We start from the raw sequence: 23,066 nt of genomic DNA on the forward strand, positions 1-23,066 counted from the left end.
TTCTCAAAGGATTCTTAGATGTGACAACCAAAGCATGAGCTACAAAACAAAAAATACATAATCTGAACTTGGGTGGTAATGGGAGGGAGCGAGGTATGATTCTACAAGGGCAATAAGAGAGATCCCTGTAGTGGTGGAAATGTTCTGTACTTTACTACGTCGGTATCAATGGCCAAGTTATGGTATTGCACTCTATTGTACTATTGCAAAATGTTACCATTGTGGGAAACTGGGTAGGGTGCACACAGGATCTTTCTGTATTATTTCTCACAACTGTATGTGAATCTAAATTATCTCAAAAAAAATGTATATTCAATAGAATGTGAAAGAATTTAGAATAAGTGAATGGAAGAAATTACATTAATCCAAATGGTCTTGGACACAAGTTTGAATGTAAAGTGCAAATTGCAGAAGATAAGTACATTATGATATTTATATAGTTTTAAAGCATATAAATTGCCTTATTTCTTGATATATATGTAATTATGATATAAAAACATACATGGAAATAATTTCCTGTGGGGATCAGCAGGGGTGGAAGACAAGTTTATGAAAGGAGGATCAGTTAGCACTAAACTGTCTTATTTCTTTTTTTAAAAAAAGCTGAAACAAGTATTATAAAATGTTGAAATTTTTGGAGCTAAATGGTAAATAAATTTACATTAGTTCTAATGTACTTTACTGTATGTTTAGGATATTTTATTCTACATTTTTAACCATTAACATACAATTATGTATAGTGATCATTTTTTTTGGTGAATGTTGTATTGAATTTTAACCAGTAAACTAATCAGAAAATCATGTATTAACTTATATAAGGATTCTTAGAGGTTCTAAGAGTTCTACAAATTTATTCTCAAAGATAAAACTGTGTGAGAGGTTGGATTCCCAGTTGTTGATTTTTTTCCTCTTTTGAGATTAGCTGGTTAAATTATAATACTGGGTTCTGTTTATTCAGTACTTTATATGTTTGTGCACTGTTGGTAAACATTTTGCATATGTTATCATTTAGTTCCTAAAACAACCCCTTGAGAATGGGTATTATCCACAGTTTCCAATGAACAAACTGGCTTTGATTATCAGAGCTCACACAGCTAATAAGTAGTACAATCAGAATTGGAATCTGAGTCTCTGTGACTCTAAAGTCAGGATTTTAAGCCACTTCACTTACAGCCTTTGCATTATGTATATAGTTGTCATAAAAATTCTGTAGTACGTTAGAGTTTATTCAAAGAGGAGGAGGGCAAACATTATTTCCTGTACAAGATAATTTCTGGAGTTCGAGAGACCCAAGGTAAAAGCATCAAATCACATTTTTATTCCTCTCTCCCATTTACTTTGTCCATACCTGACTCCTTCTTTTTGTTATTGCTGAAACCTTACTGTCCATTCTTGTAAAACCTAGAGTGGACTTCAAGTTCCAGTTTATATTATTATAGAAATTTTTAGTTGGGAAAGTAGTTGAAAGAGTTGAAATTGGGAAATGAATTAGGAGCCAGTTCAAGGAATTCAGGATGACTTAGAACTTTATAAGCCATATTGTGTTTCACAAAGATTAGAACTCCGATCTCCTGATTTCTGATCTTAATATTTTCGTTATTCAATCTTAAAAAAAAATCTAAGAAACATTAAGGGTAATTAACACAAACATTTGTTCTGTCCTCTTCTGTACTCCTCCACTAGATGTCCTCCTCCTCTTTCTAGAATTATCCTTCCTAGAAAGGAGCTCTTGCTAGAATCTAGAGTACAGTTTTCATAATAGTGTTTTTTTTGTTTGTTTTTTTTTTTAAACCTGGAATAGAGCATAGGATGGCCCCTGCTAAAATCAGGACACCTATTGTCTTGTTCCTCAGGAATCATCAAAACCAATAAATTACAACCTAACCATTAAAATTGTTTAGTCTATTAATGATTGATGATAGAACTTTTGGCAGTTTGGATTAAACTCTTGTTTAATTGCTTGTGAAGATCATAACAAGGAATATTAGATGATATAAACTGTTACCTCTGCCTTACAGAATGTGAAAGTAAAAGTGTACCACTAAGAAATAACCTTGAGAAAATAAATATTGGGCACCCGTATTCTAAAGGTTTATTATACTTTATTTCATTATAGATATCTATATTTTTTGTTGTTCAGGTTAAACTTTGTTTTCTGGAACCAAAAGTCTGCCCATTCTTATGACTATTTTTGTTGATAATGCTATATACTAGGCTCTTTTGATGGGAAGTATCATAAAATACAAGGATGCCATTATTCATCAGAAAGAGCTGATTTACTTACTCTCTTACTGGAGAATATTAAACTTATCCTATTTAAATTATAATTAAAAGCCATGTAATTTTATTTAGAGGCTTTAAGAGAAGTACCTAATTGTGCTAGCTTAGGTGTACCTATAATTTAATCTGTCTGTATTTCTGGCGGTAGGTTATTTATGTTTTACCTTGAAGAAAGTTTATGTTTTACCTTCTTTATTTTTTAAGGAACTGGCATTTGATCCGTATGAATCATATGCTCGAGATATTTTACGGCCTGGTTTTCATGATCGTTTCCTTAGTCAGTTATCAAAGCCAGGAGCAGCGCTCTATTTACAGGTATAGTAATTTTTAAATCAAGATAGATGAGGGGCGTCTGGGTGGCTCAGTCGGTTAAGTGTCCGACTTCAGCTCAGGTCATGCTCTCACGGTTGGTGGGTTCGAGCTCCGTGTCGGGCTGTGTGCTGCCAGCTCAGAGCCTGGAGGCTGCTTCAGATTCGGTGTCTCCCTCTCTCTCTGCCCCTCCCCTGCTCACGCTGTCTCTCTCTCTCTCAGAAATAAATAAAAACATTAAAAAATTAAAAAAAAAACTCAAGATACATGATGTCTGAAAAGTAATCTTAAAAAAATTAATCACTTTATTTTTTAGTCAATAGGCGAAGGTTTCAAAGAAGCTGTTCAGTATGTTTTACCCAGGCTACTTCTAGCCCCTGTTTACCACTGTCTACATTACTTTGAACTTTTGAAGGTAAGAAAACTCTTACTGCTATTTACAAAATATTCAAATGTGATGCAATTTTTTTTTTACCAGCTTATTTGTGAATTATTATGTGAGTACCCATGAACATTAGTCTGTACCTATTTTCTTTTTCTAGTTAGGAAGTAAACGTAGGGGCGCCTGGATGGTTTAGTTGGTTAAACATCTGACTTTTGATTTCTGCTCAGGTCATGATCTCACAATATCTGTCAATAAAACTGTTAGTTTATTTTTTTGCTTAGTCTAGAATTTCCATTTGGATTTTGTTCTACAGTTTCCACCAACTCCCTATCTGTCCACTTGGTAAGACCATGTTACCTTTCATTCTTTGAACATGATCATAAAAGCCCCTGTGAATGAAGTCTTTCTTAAGTCCAACATCAGGGTCCACTGGGTGTCAGTTTCTGTTAACTGACTTCTCTCCCTAAACGTGGGTCACATTTTCCCGTTTGCTAGTTAACAACTCTAGATTCTATGGTGTTGAGGACTGGGTTTCTTGTGTTTGGATTGTTGGTTGTTTATTCTAGTAGACAGTTAACTTTCTTGGACTCTGCTGCAAATTTGTCTCTTCTGTGCTGTACAGCAGCTGATATTTGTTTACTTCCTAGGATTTCCATATGCTGCTTTTTTTTAGCCTGATTCTCTTGGATCTCCCCTACACATGTATGATTTGGTAGTCAGATCAGTGTGTGGGCAGAGATCATGTTCAGATTTGGGGGCACAGTCTCTGTGGTTCCCTTACACTGGAGATTTTGCCCTCAATTTCCAGCCATTCTCCCAGCTTTAAACTGTATTCCCTGGCATGTGAAACCAGTAAGGCTTCAGGTTTCTGCTGCTTGAGCTGTACACATTTGGGGAATAAACTCTGTTTATTTGTTTTTTTAATTTTCTAATGTTTATTTTTGAGAGAGAGAGAGAAAGAGAGCGTGAGCAAGAGCGAGCATGCGAGAGGGGAGGGGCAGAGAGAGAGGGAGACACAGAATCTGAAGCAGGCTCCAGGCTGGAGCTGTCAGCACAGAGTCCGAGGCGGGGACTTGAATTCACAGACCATGAAGTCAGATGCTCAGCTGACTGAGCCACACAGGAGCCCCAAACTCAGTTTTTATAAAAGCCTCAGAACTCATTCTTTAGAGTTCTATCTTTCAAGAGTGACATTCCTCTTTAGTTTCTGCTTGCCTTTTTGCCAGGGTTTGGGGGGGGTGTTCTCATGTATTCAAAGTTTAGCAATCAGCCAAGTACTTGGGAAGAGTTTATTTTCAGATTTTGGGTTTCAACCCTTCTGCAGTTGGTTCATTTCTAGATTTCCCCCTAAATTTCTTCTTAAACTGTGCTGTCTTTGATTTCTAGCCTGTAGAGGCTCTTTTCCTTTCATTCTTCCCCACTATGTTGTCACAGGAGGTTGAAGAAAGCCTTAATCTCACAAATGTATATACTTGCTGGTTGTAGCTTTTCAAGAGTAATTGCTGCTGCTGGCTTATGCTCTCTTTGAGACGTTTTCCAGTGCCTATAAAGAGTTATTTTTATATTTTGTCCAGATTATATAGTTGTTATCTGTGGGAAGGTTCTCAAAACTTCTTTACTTCACTACCATTACTGGAAGTTCCTACATTTTTAGAACTTTTCCGCAGTATTTGTTAATGTCTGTGGTGTTTATAACAGTAAGAGGGGAAACAGTGAAGAGCTGCAACTTAGATTCCTCAAGTACACAATAGAGCTGCTAATGTTAGAATTAGAAAATATACTTTATTAAAATCAAAAATAGGAATACATGTATTCTATTTAAAATATATTTGAAATATTGGGCATGTTTAAAAATCACTTGTATTTATTATTTTTTAGTTGCCCTTTCTTGTTCTTAAACCATCTTATATCTTTTCCCTCACCTGTATTCTGTGCTTGGGCTGATAGATTCTCAAACAGAAATGGTACACAAATCAAATGTAGCCAAACTTAGAGGGAATTCTAAAATTTTTTTGCAATTAACTATGATTATTTCAATCTGAAAACATAACAGTGACACTTAGAAACATCTTTCCCTTTATTTCCTTATTTGCTGTTGTATAATGACTTCAAATAAACATTGTGATATCCAATTTTTTCCTTTTGTTAACTAGAAATTCACCTCCCTTTTTCCTTTTCTTTAAAACGCTAGTCTTGGCCTCACCATAGTGATTCTAAGTCAAAGTGAAAGGTGATTGGTAACATTCACCAGCATTTTGGCCTTTCAGTTATGTTGAAGTTTCTTTTCTTTTCTTTTCTTAAAGATGTAAGATCCATTCTTTCATTAAGAGCCTCTTTAGTTTAAAATGTTTTTAGAATTTCTAATATTTTATTATTTAACTTGGTTATTATCTTGTTAGTAGGTAATAGTAGATAATATTTTTATCTGTCTCTGTCATCTTTTGATCAGATATGCTGAAAATCTTTGTCACAGATAGTTTAATTCCTTTCATAAACGAATTAAAGGTAGAAGGGGATGGATAAAACCCATTTAGCAAAATCTTAAGAACTGCTATATGCCAAATATGGATGAAGTATAGAAGTATTCATTATTTTATTTTTAAATATTTTGTAAATTTTTATAATAAAAAATTTAACTACTCATCTTAGTTTAAGAAACCCCAAATGCCTAATTATAAATTTTAGCTTGTATAAAATTTGTAAAAATTATATACTTTGAATCAATAATAAATTTTTTGTGTATTCTCTTCTCTGGTTTGAATGAATTTTTAAAATCAATATTTGAATTGCCAGTAGACAAAGTGTTGCCATAAATACTTAAATGTTGCCATGTACTTTTTCTAAAACCTTATGTTTTTATGATTTCTTCTATTACTGCATGTTTCAGATTAGAAATTGAACTTAGCTTCAATCTGCTAAAATTATTTAAAGTATAAAGAAGGAAGATACTCTGATAGATATACAGAAAGCTGAAGAGCACATATTTAGCATCTGCTAAAAATGTTAAATTATTCAAAGGCAGCAAAAAAATAAGAAAAATAAATTAAAAACCAACTTTATTGAGACATAATTTACATGCCAAGTGTTCTCCATTAAAATGTACTGAAGAAAAAATTCAGCTCCAAGGACCTGAAGGAAGGGAAGGAAAATTTTTCTTCAAGCCACTTACTGGGTCTGAAAAGTAAACTGACAAAAGACTAACAGGGAAAAAAAAACATACAGATTTATATATTCATACAAATTTATTTGATGTCAGCTTTATATGATACAGGAGCATTGGCATATTGAATATTTTAAGTTGAAGGTCATTGACCTTCTGCTGTTTTCTTAAACTCCTTCAACTTAAAATATTTAATGTGTCAAGGTGCTATTTTCAGGAGGGTAGCATGTCCTGAAACCCATCTCTCCTTTCAACCTCTTGCCACCCCCAATCCCATCATTTGCTCATGAAGTTGATCTAGATAAAGCAGTGACCCCTTTGCTATCAGGTAATGAAACTGCCACACCGAAGATTGATTATGGCAGCATGAAAAAAATCAGGAACTTAATGCAGTTCTCGTTAGGATTGAAGGGATTCAATGAAGAGAGGGGTATAAAAAGGGAAAATGTAGAGGGATGCCTGAGTGGCTCAGTCAGTTAAGTGTCTGACTCTTGGTTTTGGCTCAGGTCATGATCTCAAGTCCATGAGATCGAGCCCCATATTGGGCTCTGCCCTGACAGCATGGAGTCTGCTTGGGATTCTGTCTCTCTCTGCCCCTTCCCCTGCATGCATTCTCTCTCCCGCAAAATAAACATTTAAAAAAAGGGAAATGTGGAAGTGTAGGGTATTTATTATCCAGCTGTCTACTGAACAGCTTTGCTTGTTAAGTAAGCACCTCACATTCACTTTCTTCAAAACTCACTATTTTTACTAGCAAAAGTACTCTTTCTGTGCTCACTCTCTCATGAGCAGCCCCCACTGTCCATCTTTCTGCTCAGTAGAAACCTGAGTCCTCAACTCTTCTCTCTCATTCTTTATATCACATCCATTTAGTCACCAAGTAAGTCCTTTTCATTCTTGAATAATATCTTTTCACTTCTCAATACTCTGTGAAGGCCATGATCATCTTATCTCTGTTATCCAAGGTCTCCCTTTAGTTTTGCCTTTTCTGTCTCCCTTCCCTACACACTCTGCTCTTGAGGAGGTAACTAAACCAAAGTCATCCTTCTAAATTGCAAATCTTAGCATGTTAGTCACCGGCTTAAAACCCTTAAAACCCTTAATGGCTCCCCATTGCCCCAGGCTAATGTCCAAGTTCCTAATAGAGCCTGAAGTTGACCGATCATCACTTCTCCCCAACCTCCTTTCTTCCCACCTACCAGGCTCTACTCTTCAGCTAGTTTCTCTCCGTCCTGGTCCTAAAAATCTCTCAATCACACATATATTTCATCTGCCTATTTTAAATTCTTTTACCTCTGTTTTCCCATTCTTATTATTTAGTTCTTATAGTCATTTCCTTCTGGAAGCCTTCCTCTTGCTGTGTATTTCCAGAGGGCTATATTTCCTCCATTAACTAGCACTTTGTCATTCATTTCTCTTCTCTTTCATGCTCTAAGCTAACAGTAGGAACAGATGGGGCTTGCTTCCCATCATAGTTTCATTGTTTATAAATATGGATGGTTAATTAAATATTTGCTAAATTAATTCCACTTGGGACTTGACTGGCTTTGCCTTGTCGATCTGTCCTTTTGAGTTTTTCTCCCACTCAGCTACTATTAATGTTCTAGTTTCTAAAAGTATACAAAAGACATCTACTTAATTATCTCAATAAAATTTGTGACTTTCCTCTAAATATAAAATGTAACATGACTTTTAATTCACTATTAGGAAATAAAAGCAAAATTCTCAAAGATATTTAAGATTTCATTTTTACGTTTTCAAATACTGGCTAATTTTATTAAGATATTGTTTTCTTTTAAATTACTATTAAAGAAGTGGTATACATTTATACTATAAATTTATACTGTTTATTCCATGTATTATATGCAGCTTTGGTAATGATCATCTGCTCATTTGTCTTGGGGGAAAGTGAGGGTTTGTTTAGACTGATTAAGTAAAAGATTAAATTTTGTTAATATCATTAACATCAATTACTGGTTGAAATTTTGTGTATTGTAAGAGTTATTTGCATATATGAAATCACTAACTTAAAAAATGACTTTGAGGGGAAAGGAAAGAACTGGTTATTAAATATACTTTCTTGGGGCACCTGGGTGACTCCGTTGGTTAAGCATCCAACTTTGGCTCAGGTCATGATCTCATGGTTTGTGAGTTCAAGCCCCGCGTCGGGCTCTGTGCTGACAGCTCAGAGCCTGGAGCCTGCTTGGAATTCTGTCTCCCTCTCTCTCTGCCCCTGCCCCATTCACACTCTGTCTCTATCTGTCTCTCAAAAACAAATTTTTAAAAATCTGTTAAAAGTTTTAAAAATGTACTTTTTATAAAGATTTTTAAAATGTTTATTTATTTATTTTTGAGAGAAAGAACAAGCCAGGGAAGAGCAGAGAGAGAGAGGGAGAGAGAGAAATCCCAAGCAGGCTCTACGCTTTCGTCACAGAGCCTGACACAAGGCTCGAACTCCCAAACTATGAGATCATGACCTGAGCTGAAACCAAGGATCAGACGCTTAACCAACTGAGCCACTCAGGCAATCCTACAATGTACTTTCTGACTTAACAAATAGTATGAGTAACTGAAAGCTTCAGATGATCTCTAAATCTCATTTTAGTTAAGAATTTCATCTTTTTCACCCATAGCTTTTAGTTGTGCTGCTACTATAAAAGAATAGTTGAGGGTCATTGCCTTTCTTGTGCTCAGCCTTTAATGAGATGTTTAACTTAAGGCACAGCAAAGAGCCAGGAGCAGCTGGTTTAATTAGTTGGTTTCTGGAATAATTTGGATAATATTCCATACATTTGTTCACAGGACTAGTAAATTCAATTTACTATTTGACCATATATTTTCCACTTTGTAATATGTTTTTAGCATCAGAGAGTAGACAAGAAGCCATTACAAAATCAAAAATGTGGTTCTCAACCTTTGCTTGGGTTTTCCCATTCTGTGATAAACTCTCTGTATACACACGATATTTCAGACAAAGACAAATCTTTATTTTAGGTCCCAAACCTTAGACACTTACATTTTTCTTGATTGTATATTTTGCCGTCCTGTGCACTGCAGTTTACCTGTCTGGATGGGATAGGTCTTATTTGGTGAATAATTTCTAAATAGGCATTTCAAAGTTATTTTGGTGTGTTGGTTAGTATATTGAAAAGCCCTTGAACCAAGGGTTGGAAATCCTGGGTCTTGCTGCGTCTGCCATTGAGTAATGGCAATTCTTTCATTTTAAATAATCTCGTGTTGGAAAAAGTAATTTCTAGAAATAAAAACATGAGTTCAAAGGTGTTTTTTTTTTATAAACCAAAGGAAATCATTATGTGTTTGTGAATTAGTTGGACTCCTATCAAATGCATCAGGTGTAACACTTTATTTTTTAGTATAAACAAACTTCAGTTCTATTTGCTTTTCCAGTTCACAGCTTCTTGAATTTAAACCCATTTATTTCCCAGGGTTTCCTTTGGAACCGCAGTACCCCACATTGATTACTGCCCCTTCACTTATTTCTCAAGGACCAAAGACAAGTAATCACTGGTGAAAGTGGCTCCTTTCTTTTCAAAATAGAAATTTTACCATCATTATAGAGCAGTGAGTTTTCACTGCGCTTTGGACTATGACTCTGTGGATTATTTTAAATATAATCTCATATACAGAAATTTAATCTCAAGACTTGAGGGGCACCTGGGTGGCTCAGTCAATTGAGCGTCCAACTTCGGCTCAGGTCATAATCTCCCAGTTCGTGGGTTCAAGCCCCGAATCAGGCTCTGTGCTGACAGCTAGCCCAGAACCTGGAGCCTGTTTCAGATTCTGTGTCTCCCTCTCTCTCTGACCCTCCCCTGCTCACATTGTCTCTCTCAGAAATAAATAAAACATTAAAAAAAAATTTTTGATAGAAAAATAAAATTAAAGACTTGATAATTTTTAACTATTTAAACAGGACTGTATTTGTAAAATGAAATTGTTGCTGTTACACAATGTTATTTAATAGGTACCCAGGAAAAGCATGGTATTGAATCACTTTGGTAAAAAGAGGATGCTGCTTTGTGGAGTCTTATTTACATACTAATAGTCACTGCTTTGTTTCTGTAGCCACAGTAAGCCACTCCCTGTGATGGTAGTTGGCTTCAATTATTCTGCACCAATGCCTAGTTCAAGTCAGCTATGTTAAGCAAAAATGCTTATAAGAAAAGTCCTTTATTACATTGAATTTATTTTAGATGCTTGACTAATGCTGTGAAGGTAAAAATTACATTTAAAAATTACTTCATGGGAAGTCTGGTGGCTCAGTCAGTTGAGCATCCACCTCTTGGTTTTGGCTCAGGTCATGATCTCAACAATTCATAATCAGATCCCCACATAGGGCTCCATACTGACAGTGTAGAACCTGCTTGGGAATCTCTCTCTCTGCCTCTCTATCTCAAAATAAAGAAATAAACTTAAAATAAAATCTTTGTAAAATTACTTTATTAGTAAAGTTTTATGCGTTTTGACATAGACTTTGAGTTTGTGGTTTTAAAATGTATTAACAATATTTTTGAGATAACTGGTATATTCTATATGTGAAATGCTATTGTTAAATGATAGATAAATGAGCCAGAAACTTGAAGCATTTTTGGAATTGAAAATTAAATGCATGTCTAGATGCATTTGTTACTTTCATAGTTCTTTTTATGTGTGTTAACACTGTATGTTTTGTGTGACTGTAGGTATGTTTGCCTGAATTAATAATATAATAAATATAACTGGATAGAATACGAAGGACTCAATATTCTGTTCCCTGTTACTGCCAACTCTTTAAGACTAAAAACTTGCCATGTGTCGTATTGACTTGAATATCTGAGTGATTAAATTCTGAAACAACTGAGTGAAATAGTTCTCTTTTGTGGTGCTCTCATTACGCCGTGCAGAATCCCGCCCCTGCTTCATGAACATTGCTATCCGTGTGAGATTGCTGGCTTGGAAGTCTAATAAACTTGATAAGGTTAACAGTAACATTTTGTTTGTCTCCCAAAATTCTGCCATATGAGAGGTGAATAGTTTTAGAATGATAGGGACGGAAGATATTTTGAGAGATTACCCAAAGTCCAGCCTTCAGCCTACCAGTAATATCCATTAAGTAAAAACCTAGTAGCTTTCTTTTATGAACACTTGGCCATTAATCTAGCTGGCCATAGTGAAGAGCAATGCTATGAGTAAGTGATATCTGAGTATCTTTTGATAGATATAGATATATGATATGTCTACATGTCTATATCGTCTATCTATATATGTATGTATATTTTAAGTCTTTTATCCTTTGGGGGGAAAACATTTTTTTACTCTTTTTATCTGGGGGATTATCTTGAATAGATTTTTATTTTACTAACACAATTGAGACTGAATATTTTTCTAAAAAGTGTAGATTGTGCTTCTAGTTGAAAGTATGGTTTTTAATAATGGATCTAAGAAATTTGGATGATAAAAGCTGAGCATTAAATAGACTTTACAATATGGTATTTATAACTTCTGAAATACTTGAGCATTTAAGATCTTTTAAGTAAATTATTTTTATAAAAGTGGTTTAGGGCTTTGAGTAAGAAATATGTTTATTTTTCACAAGTCGTCAGTATGTGTATATAGTTGTTAGCAGTTGAAATGGGAAGGAATATGTTATTGATCTTTAAGGAATATCTTTCAAGAATATAAAATCCTTAAAGTAATGCATAATTACGCTCATTAAAAAGTAAACCTTTACAAGTTACTTTGAATATTTTATGGTTTTATTTCTCCTGTCTTTTCCTTTATGATAGAGAGTAAATGTTCTTAAATATTGCATGAAAACTATTGATAAATGCTGTTTCTTAACTTTTTCTTTTTGGTAGCCAGAAGCAGGTTTAGAAGTTTACTGAATTCTTGTTACTTATTGTAACTCATACCTCACTCAGTTAACTGCTTGCTTGAATTATAGCCACCTGTTTTATTGGTAATTGGTAGTAATTGATGACTCAATTCTTACTAAACACAGACATTGTCTAGCATATATAATATATTTGCCATCAATAGAAAATGTGCCTGAGTTTCACTAATATGTACATTTCTAGTTTTACTCATAATCTTAATGTGTGAATACTGACGAAATTCTTCATGATACTAACGTTAATTCTATAGAACTAGAAAGAAGACAACTTAAACGTCTACTGTACATTACCATTTATAAGGTGCTTTGAGTTTTTTTTCAAAGTGCTTTGCTTTTTAATAAGAATCCCCTTAAGTAGGCGCCTGGGTGGCTCAGTTAGTTGAGAGTCTAACTCTTGGTTTTGGCTCAGGTCATGATCTGACAGTTTGGTGAGTTCAAGCTCTGCATCAGGCATGCGCTGACAGTGTGGAGCCTGCTTAGGATTCTCTCTCTTCCTCCCCCTCTCCCTCTCCCCTCCCTCCCCCCACTCCTACTATCTCTGTCTCTCTCTCAAAATAAATTATAATAAAAAACCGCATTAAGTAAGGTAGGGCAAGATTTTTATAAAGCCTCATTTGACAGATGGGAAAAGTGAGATTCAGAAGTCAAATAATCTGCCCCCAAGTCACACAGCAGTAGAGTCAAAATTTGGTCCTAGGTTTTGTGTCTCCAGGTTCCTCTTTGCTATATTGCATCCTCCTCTGTGTGTTTATCTTCCCAATCATCCTGTTGCTACAACAGCTGTGTTGGAATCAGAAACCTAAGACCAGATTCCACACTTCAGAAAAATTTCATCTGTGTGCTTGCTGCTGTGCAGCTCTTATGCTGGCTAAGATGATTTATGTCCCTCATTTCTTTGCAGTAATATTCACCTGAGAAACTGCATATTATTGCCTGTCACAAGGGGTGACATCTCTTAACATTGCTTCTACAGGTTGTTGTTGTTTTTTTAATGTGGAAAACTTGGTTGCATGTTGACAAAGAAAGTAATATAAAGAAGAAAAAGCTTTTTTAAAAGAATATATTTTATGACACATTTGAAAACTGCATTGTGGTAGAAAGAGTGGAATCAGTGTTATCTTTATTCTTTTTGTCCCAAACTGTCCTACTGGTTCAGATTTGTCATTTTGACTTTGCAGCAGTTAGAAGAAAAGAGTGAAGATCAAGAAGACAAGGAATGTTTGAAACAAGCAATAACAGCTTTGCTTAATGTGCAGAGTGGTATGGAAAAAATATGTTCTAAAAGTCTTGCAAAACGAAGACTGAGGTGAATATTTTTACTTTTTTTATAATCCTCCTTTTCACCCTGAATATTTTGGTGTAGATTCAGGGATCTCAGTTCCCTCGTCAAGTAAACAATGAAGAAAATAGTTTTAGTGACAAGCTTGGTCTTTCAGAGGAAGTGACATCAAAGCCGAGAGAATTTGTTATTGTTTGAAAAACCTTTCATATTTGTGCATTTTCCTTGCCTACTCCCAGACAAGACCTCCTGGGAGCCAACTGGTAAGCTAAAGGAGAGAGAGAGAGAAAAAAATGTCTTGTGTAGATTTATATCAACATCACTGTTTTGTCAGAGTAAAATTTGTAGTGTCCTTTATTTTAGGGGTTATGTAACTTGAGGTATTAATTCAGATACATTGCTTCCAGTTTCTTCATTATAATCTGTGCATGATTTTTAGCTTTAAGTCTTATCCACTTAAACATTTTAAAATAATTTTTTAAGTCTCTTATTCTTTTCACTATATGGGGCTACCTTTTAATATTTGTCATTCTAAACAGTAGCCAAGGTAGAAGTAGTCATTCCTTAGCTTGATTTATAGAGTAGAATTTTGTCAGTAGTCACTAAAAAAAGTCTCTATTGTGTTGCTTTGGTTTCTAAAATGGTATAGTTTTGTAACACTAATATATTTGGAGAATTAGTGAAAACCTTCTCAGTGCAACTTTTGAAAATATACTCTTATTCTCTCCTTTATTTACATGGAATCCTAGGTTGCCTGTTATCTGTGTACTAATAATATTTTTTCCTTTATCCCAGTGAATCTGCATGTCGGTTTTATAGTCAGCAAATGAAGGGGAAACAACTAGCAATCAAGAAAATGAACGAGATTCAAAAGAATATTGATGGTTGGGAGGGAAAAGACATTGGACAGTGTTGCAATGAATTTATAATGGAAGGAACTCTTACACGTGTAGGAGCCAAGCACGAGAGACACATATTTCTCTTTGATGGCTTAATGATTTGCTGTAAATCAAATCATGGGCAGCCAAGACTTCCTGGTGCTAGCAATGCAGAGTATCGTCTTAAAGAAAAGTTTTTCATGAGAAAGGTACAAATTAATGACAAAGATGACACCAGTGAGTACAAGCATGCTTTTGAAATAATTTTAAAAGATGAAAACAGTGTCATATTTTCTGCCAAGTCAGCTGAAGAGAAAAACAATTGGATGGCAGCACTGATCTCTCTCCAGTACCGGAGCACACTGGAAAGGATGCTTGACGTGACGATGCTACAGGAAGAGAAGGAGGAGCAGATGAGGCTCCCGAGTGCTGATGTTTATCGATTTGCAGAGCCTGACTCTGAAGAGAATATAATATTTGAAGAAAACATGCAGCCCAAGGCTGGAATTCCAATTATCAAAGCAGGAACTGTTATTAAACTTATTGAGAGGCTCACATACCATATGTACGCAGGTAAGAAATAGAACTTAGTTGCCTGTCACTTGTATTTCCCTGCTTCCAGCTGATACTCTTTGCTGCATGGGGTCATCGTGCCGAAAACAGAAAGCAAACTAACAACAAAGGTTGATCTCTGCATTATCCAAGTTCATTTTCCTTTGCCTAAAAATACTGCCGTTTATATGTTGTCTACCAGATTTACATCACATTTTGTAACTTTATAACCACAATTACAAAATTACAAATGAGAAAATAAAATCACTTGGCTAAAGTTTCCCAATGAGTGGCAGAAACAAGACTAAAAGTAGTGAGAAATCATCATCATTAGGGTCTAAACTTTGGTACATAACCTTTACCACTTGTTTTTTTCTTTCATCTGTTTCCATTACTGAGATTATAAAGTCAGTAAAAATTTTATACATATTCATCACCAAAACTGTGCTGGTAGTACAGATATACACAGCATTGGTATTTCTTAATTTCCATTCCTAAGACTTAATTAAATTTAGCAATCCTGAAAGTCATTTAAGTTTTCAGTAATTTTTTCATTTTATAACCGATGTTATTTAAAAAAGAAATCATCTTAGTGGGACAATTTTTAAAGACAAACATGTCCAAACTACCTAGGACGATTGGTAGAGGCTGAATGAAATATAATGTTTGAGAGTCAAGGAACAAATATAATGATTCTTTTTTTTTCTTTCAAGTAATGTTGTTTCTTCTAATAAAGTAACCAGTGATAATCCAATATTGTTCAACCTTCAGTAGAAAGCTTGGTAATTGTAAAATACTGTAGCATATGGTATAGTGGGAAGAGCACGAAATCTGGATTTATATCGTCCCTCTATCACAGCTCTTTACCATCCCAGAACCTGAGTTCACCTCCAAAATCATTGCCAACAGTCACCTTTGAATGTTGTTGGAAAGAATAAATGAACTGCTAGAGGTGAAAGTTCTTTGTAAATATAAATGTATACTTTCAAAGAATGTTTTTATTACAAAGACCTATAAACTGAAATGTAACTCTTACAACATAAATGTTATTCTTAAATAGTTGAATGAGAAAATTAACCTCTATCCCTATACTTCTTGCTTAAATATTTTCCTGTCTCAAGGAGATTTGTGTTTCTGAGGGAGATGTTTTTCTGGTTTTTGGTTTCGTTGTTGTTGTTGTTTTTCATTTTTTAAAGTCCTACAAATGGGTTCTCCGTTCTCTCTGGAAACTGTCCTGGCACCACTTAAAGTTTTAAAGATGCCCATTAACTAATCCACTCTAATAAAGATGAATAGCATTCAATAATGTTAATCTTTTCAGTTTATTAAATGTCCACTCGGAACTACTTAAATGGCCTGGCAACTATCAGGGCCACCTTGCAGAAAAGTAAACTTAAATCAGAATATTTTTATCGGTGATATCAAAGCACTTTTGTGAACATAATGTTTCATTATGTCCACATATCTCTGGGATAAATAAGCCAGAGTTTTGTTTTCTTTGTCATTTCTATTTGGCCTCTAATTGGTAATTCTCTTGCTAGCCTTTTCCATAGTAAGATATTAGTGATTTCCATTTGGCTTCTCCAACGGATTCCGTTCAGTAGTGGCAGCAGTAGCTGAAACACGTTGAAGATGGCGAAGGAAGACGAGTCTGGGATTCTAATTTTACTATTGATTCTTCACCTAGAAACTAATGCAGTCCGTGCATTCATTTTACTGACTCAAAAAAAAAAAAAAATCAAAGCACAAGAAAGCTTAATAAATTACCTAGGATTTACATGAAAAAGAAATAAATTATTCTGGCATCTTTTTTACAAAAAGATGAGAGGTGCAAACTTTCAGTAATTAATATGAGCAACTTATTTCATGATTTTCAACCTCTGTATACTCTTTAAGACCTAGAATACAACTACAAAAATATTTCATTAAATTACTCATAATTTGTGGTTGCAAAACACTTCTTTGCTTTTTACAAACTCCTCTTTTTGCCACATTATTCTGATTCTTAAGTGCCTTGGAAGATTATTGATTTCTTTAACATAAGTATTCTAAACTGCCATTTTATTTTAAATACCTTTGTTTTGAGCTCTTTGTAACTGTTTACAGAAAAACTGATCCTTAGATTTTTATCTATGTAGGACCCAAGTTTTAAAGGTTTTTTTTTCCCCTTGTAGAACAGTGTAAGTGGAAAGTGCTAAAGAAGCCGTACCTAGTGTTCACTGTCACGTCAGTGGGATCGGAGTTGGAAAACATTTTCAAGTTCCAAATTTTTTTATGTAATTGTTTCTGTAAAACTAGATTGTTAATGATAAAAATTGTTTTTAGACTGCTTCCTGCATTTCACAGAACTAACAGGATTATTAGTAAGCAGTTGCAGAAGTACAATGAAATATATTCTGGGGAACTGTGTGCCTTTTACTTATTTTTTGAATGAGGATACTTCAAAACATGAAGGAGCATAGCTGCTGGTTTCTCTGCAGTCTTGGCTGTTTTTTCTCCTTCACGTTACAACATTAGCCAAGTCTGCAGACATAGTGCTTTTGCCACAGTCTCTTACTAGTTATTTTAGGTAGTTGCTCTCATTTACATTAATTTTTAGTTTTTGAGTAGAATAGCATTTTTAAATGTTTTACTTCTAGCTAATAAAAAACACTGACATTTCAAGATTTATAGAGCTTTGCAGAGTTCAGTGTATTCACATTTAAATTGACAAGACTGTTTTACTTTTTTAAAAAAAGTCAAAATTTTGAAACAATTCCTTTCATTAACATCTTGAGGAATAAAATGCCAGTGTTAGTTTTAGAAGTGGTGGGGCTGAGGTTTTTTGGGGTTTTTTTTTTTTTTTTTGACATTTTTCTTTTCTATCTTCTTTTGAGGCTTAATTCAATATTTTAACATATGTCATTAAGGCACGTTACCGATGTAACTGGAACCCACAGGCAGTTCTCATGAGCTGTGATTTACAGTACACACAGCTTAGTATTAATTCCTAGCTTATTTGGGCTCTTCTGTATGGGGTTTCACTGAACGTTGTTACTGGCAATATGGAATGTGTTTTTAATAGACCATCTATGAACTCCTAAAACATGAAAGCGGTTATTTTTTAAGTTCTTTTCCAGCTCAAATGTACTTTGAGTCCTCACTTCCATAACAGATCAAGTTACCATTTGTTTTTAGAATTATTCGTCTGCTCTTTTTGGTTTGTTTGTCTCAGTCGGTTGGTTAGATATGTTTATTGGAGGACATACAATGCAAGCTGGGCTGAAACAAAGGCTGAAATTTAACTTGCACATTTTTATTATATTGTACAGAATTATAAGACAATGGTTATAATTAAGAAAACTTAATATCTAAAAAGCATCATTTACACACATTTTTTTTTACGTTATGGGTTGGTCAGAAACTGTAAAAAAAAAAAAACAAAACAAAAAAAAACCAAACTGGCTTAACCTTACTTAATTCAGACTTTACTGTGGCTTCAACCAACCTGATCCCTCAAGCGCTTTTAATAATAATTTTCAAACAGCGCTGTAAACTTGCGGTGTTAAACCAGATTGCCAATCCCCCAATTTAGAGACAAAAACCCAAGGCTGCTGAAAGTTATGATTTGCCAGAAATCATATCACCAATTAATTGTAGGGTGAGGACTAAAACTTGGGTTTCTTGATAGACTGTACTCTCCACCATGTTACAGTGACTTCTACAAGGCAAATTTTTCTTCACTACTAAAATATAACATAATCTTTATTATGTATATCAAATAATAAAAAGAAAAAGAATTTCTTGCTTGCTTTGAATTTCCAGAATATAAATGGCTTGTTCATCATTGGGGCAGCACAGCTTTACTTTGAGGACTTAAGCGGAGTCATTTTTTTCTCTTATTGAAATAGGTAAAAAACTCTGACTACAGATAATGCATTTTAATTTTAATGCATAGACTCTAGTATATAGATATTGGACATTATAATTTTAGTCGTTAGCAAAACCCAGTCATTAGTCTACTGGTGTTGGGTGCTCTGTAAAGGAAGGTTTTCTGGGAGAAAAACTTAATTTAGGTAAATTAGAAAATAATTAACTGTTGCTTAAAAGATTACAGCACGGTCTTATGTGAAATCTGATTTATACTTGTCTCTCAGATGCATGGTTTCTGGACATCAAGAAAGTCACTAACTACATCAGCACTTTGGAATCCATTTCCAGTGCTGTGGGGCGTGGGGGCATTGTCTAGTTAGAGCATTCTGAATCTGGCGAGAATATGAAGAGACGTCCTTCCTTACCCACCTTAAGAAAGCACAGAAGAGGAGATGAAAGGAGGACTTTTACTCCTGTTTCTAAAGTACAAATTAATTATTGAGACTTTAAACAGCAGGAGTAAAGAGATGTTTGGTAATGGTGTGTCTGGTTTGATAGTCTCAGTTTAGAGAAATGAGGTGACCTTGAAGTAGGGAAAATTTAGAACTGACATTATATGGAAAGAAAAGCTTTTCATCTTGAAGTGTGGGAAAAAGGTGTTTCCCATGCACAGCGAACTTCTCTTTTCTAGAAAGTGGTATTGAGAAAAACTTAAGCCTGTTGCTATTTTTCTTTAAAGTATTTAGTGGGATTTTATGCCTTTATAGAAAATCCTCAAAAACCTAAATTAGATTTCTTTTGCATTTGCAGCCTATATAAGTTCAGTTTGGGTGCCTTAACTTTTAAAAAAATCTTTTGAACAATTTTTGATCTATAGGGCAGTGCTGTTCTATTTTTAAACTCTCTGATAACTTTTTTTTAAGCGTCTGTGCGTCAGCATAGCGTCTGTTTCCTTTTTTAAGGAATTCAAGAGTGATTGTTTATAAATCCTTTTTGAGCAGCTTATTGTTTCTTGTGGCTTTTTAAATGGCTGTATTAGAGGGAGAATTATCACATGAGCAGACATCCTGATTAACAGTGCTTCACTGTGGTGGGGGGGAGGGGCATTCTTTACATAAATAACTCCATATAACAAACATTTCGTAAATTTCATTGGCCCTACAAAATAAATCGTCAAGTGTCCATCAAATAGGTACTTAAAAAAAAGGACTGGATTGCCATCTCAACTTTAGTATGCTATATTCTGAACATTAGTGTAGGTATATTCTGAGCTCCTAAGAATTTGATGCATTGTGCAATAAAGTATTTATCAAATGATAGTTTTCGAGTTAGGGCGACAAGGCAGCTAGAAGGGCAGCAGAAAAGAGTCCCTGCCGCTCACGTTTGAAGCAGCCTGGATCTAGCCCAGGATCTGACTGGTGCAGCTGGCGGGTGTCTGCATGGAGAGCTGCATCGAGGGAAGGAAGCAGACCCACTAGTGAGCCTGGTGGGAATCTTAACGCAGGGATTGGAGGATCTAGTAGAAGACCGTGTTATGTAAAATGATTAAAGAAGAACCACAAGGACGTTTGTATCGTTGCTCATACTGAAATCCATTTGGGGTTATGTTTGAGGAAGAGGCTTCTGGAATTGACATCCACAATCAAGCGATAAACAGAGAGAGAGACTATCACAATAGCCAATTTTCACGTTCTCCACAGATATTTCCACCTCTCCTTTAAAACCAAAGCAGCCTGGCTTTTGTATTTTTGTGTGTTTGCCTTCCAGCTGTCTCTGAAACACCACTTTATAATACAGGTGGGCAGCTGCTGCTCCACAGCCAACAGAGCCAGCGTAAGACTTGGCTTTGACCGTTGCCTGTGCTCTGTTCTCTCACAAAAGCACCTAGCCTGTCCTTATTGAGGAGTATTTTTAAGACACTGAATTATCTTAGTCCTTTACATCATCTGTAAGATAACGGTTTCCAGGGGTTAGTGTGACATGGTACATGTTAGAATCACCTAAGTGGGGAAATTGATAGAGGTAAAAATAGCTTCTGGACTATCTAGCCTTTGTTTGTGTACAGTTTCAAATACAGATATTATGTCCTCTCAATATTAGTTTTTGATTCATGAGCAGTTTTGCACCGCTTCAGACTAAAAACAGTGTCTAAAGTATACAAGCCTGGGAATACATGTAGCCTTTAAGTACTTTTTTCAAGGTACTTAAACTTTTTGCCAAATTTTCTTGGTTTAGTTTTAGCTTCTGCTGTTTTTTTGTTTTTGTTTTGTTTTGGCAAGACTGCTTTTACTTCTAAGCAAAACAACTGAAACTTGGGTCACATTAGAATTTAGCACAACAGTGACGATTGTGGGAGTGTTTTCTCACAGAAAAGAAACTCCTTTTCTGAAGACAGAGTACAGGAAGCTACAGCTGCTCCTTCCGAAAATCTGGAAGAAGGCGTAACAAGAATTACAGAATCACAATTAGACTGCTCATTTTTCAATGATTTTTTTCCGGTGCCTTAAACCAATATTAGCAGAGTACAGCTATATTCTAAATTATTTATGTAAGTTTTCTATAATGACTACATAACTCATGGAACCGTTCTTTATATTTTTACATCACAGCTGTAGAAACCTTAAAGGATCCTTTAATCCAGTGAGGTTACGTATGACACAGTAGAAAAAGGCATAAAATTAGAAACTGCACAATCTACACTCCGGTTCCATCTCTGCCACTCAGCTGGGTGACCTTGGATAAGTCTTAGCTACTTCTCTCCTGTGTAGAAAGGGAAAACAACAGCCTTGCGCAGAAGTCCTAGGGAATAAATTACGTGAATGAATGCTCTTTGCGAACGTTACATAACAGATGTCAGGAATTGATTGGATCCCCGTGTGACTGATGTGGCACCAGTATCACGACGTTCCCAGCATTGTCATCAGTTACTGGAGTGCTGAAATGACCGGAAGTGTTGGTTGAAGATGAGAAGACAATTTTAAAGTAGTTTGCCTTTTAAAATGGGAAATTTTCTTAAACAATTCATCCAGAACTTGCTTTTGTTCTGGTTTTCAACCTAAAACTACCTTTGGTATCCCACAACTTTTTAACCTAACTCAAGTGGCATCTGTGAAGAAATGGATCTGATACTAATTTTAGACTTTTAGACGGAGATAAAGTGTTTTAAAAATATGTTTTAAAAAGGAGGAGTCAGCCTAAATTTAGAACACAGCCCAGGGATTCTAGGAACACTCTGCACCATGTGTCTGGGCTCGCTCTTCATTAGTGACAGCTCAGCATTTCTAGAGGGGCCATTGCTTTGGATTCCTAAGCAGAGGATGTTTTGAGTAGCCTCACCTTACAAATAGATTTGCAGAACAGGAAGTAGATTCTTGAAAGGGAGAATTGTGATGAAACCGATATAAATCTCTGTTCTAAAATCTTGTACAGCCTTCTGTTTTAAAATCTTTTCTTCTGGATGAGACATTAGTCTTTAACGTTTGAGGAACTCTGTAACTGAAGACAAACAATAAGATACCAACAGAGAGGAAATTACTAAAGGATTGTATATATTTAAATTTTATCAGTAACCCACTGTAGGCTTGGAAGGCAAAGGAGAAGGGGGCCATTGAAAACCAGCATGTTTTTATTCTGTACATTTTCTTTAATTCATAAAAGCATTATAAATTCAAGGTCGTCTGATATTTAATCAATTCATTATCCTGATGACCACATTTTCCAATAGATTAGAAATAGGTTTCTATTTTATGATAAATCCATTCATTTGCCTTGGTGGGGGAGTTAATATATTATTATTATTTTATATTAAGGCTAAATTTAGAGTGGTTCTTAATCAGACAGAATCAGCCTATGTAGAAAAATTTTCCAAACAAATGAACTCTGATTCTTTGTAAATCCTATGTGAATAAGAGATATCGTACTTAGAAAGGATCCACAAAGGTATTTGCTCTTCTCAGTGAAGTTTGTCATTGGAGCTTACCTGTCCATAATGTAAAAAAAGGATGTTCCCGATAGAAAAGTTAATGAATTCTCCCCTCCCTCTTTTTAAAGACTTACAACTAAATGTGGACCTTGATGAAATTTGGGTTATAGAAGTGCATAATTTTCTTTTTCCACTGTGGGAAGATGTCTCTCCCCCTCTTTATGCAGAAGATGACAGACCAGGTCTCTTGTGCTGATGACAGCAGCCTTTCTCCACAACTTGGGAGAATACAGTCAAGGGGAGCCTGGCCTGGGCCAGGCCTGGGGAAGTGATGACAGTCAGCCAGCCTCCTGATTTACTTCTTGGAGATGTGAATGAAAAGTAGGTCCTCTCTTCGAAGGGGCTGCACACTCCTGCTCTTACGATTGAACTCTTATTGTGACTACTTGAAATAAAAGGAATTAAGTTGTGAATAGAACCAAATCAACATTCTTACACACTTACTAGTTTTAATAACTTACAGGTATGTGTAAGCTGCTTTCAGCAGCTTTAATTAAGA

The 23,066-nt window shown here is 35.2% G+C and overlaps 1 protein-coding gene across 2 annotated transcripts in view; it reads left to right on the top strand.

The window, feature by feature from the left end:
• The window catches only part of SOS1 (SOS Ras/Rac guanine nucleotide exchange factor 1), a 72,365-nt gene that overhangs the window by 19,732 nt on the left and 29,567 nt on the right, over positions 1 to 23,066 (top strand). For both annotated transcript variants that reach the window (XM_077764240.1, XM_077764241.1), the window contains exons 6-9: positions 2,485 to 2,595; positions 2,906 to 3,004; positions 13,203 to 13,330; positions 14,099 to 14,754. In XM_077764240.1, the coding sequence (XP_077620366.1) occupies positions 2,485 to 2,595; positions 2,906 to 3,004; positions 13,203 to 13,330; positions 14,099 to 14,754 (994 nt within the window). The remainder of the gene's footprint in view (positions 1 to 2,484; positions 2,596 to 2,905; positions 3,005 to 13,202; positions 13,331 to 14,098; positions 14,755 to 23,066) is intronic.

Source organism: Crocuta crocuta, unplaced genomic scaffold (assembly GCF_008692635.1).
Source record: "Crocuta crocuta isolate KB4526 unplaced genomic scaffold, BGI_CrCroc_1.0 scaffold164, whole genome shotgun sequence".
In the NCBI taxonomy this organism is placed as follows: Eukaryota; Metazoa; Chordata; class Mammalia; order Carnivora; family Hyaenidae; genus Crocuta; species Crocuta crocuta.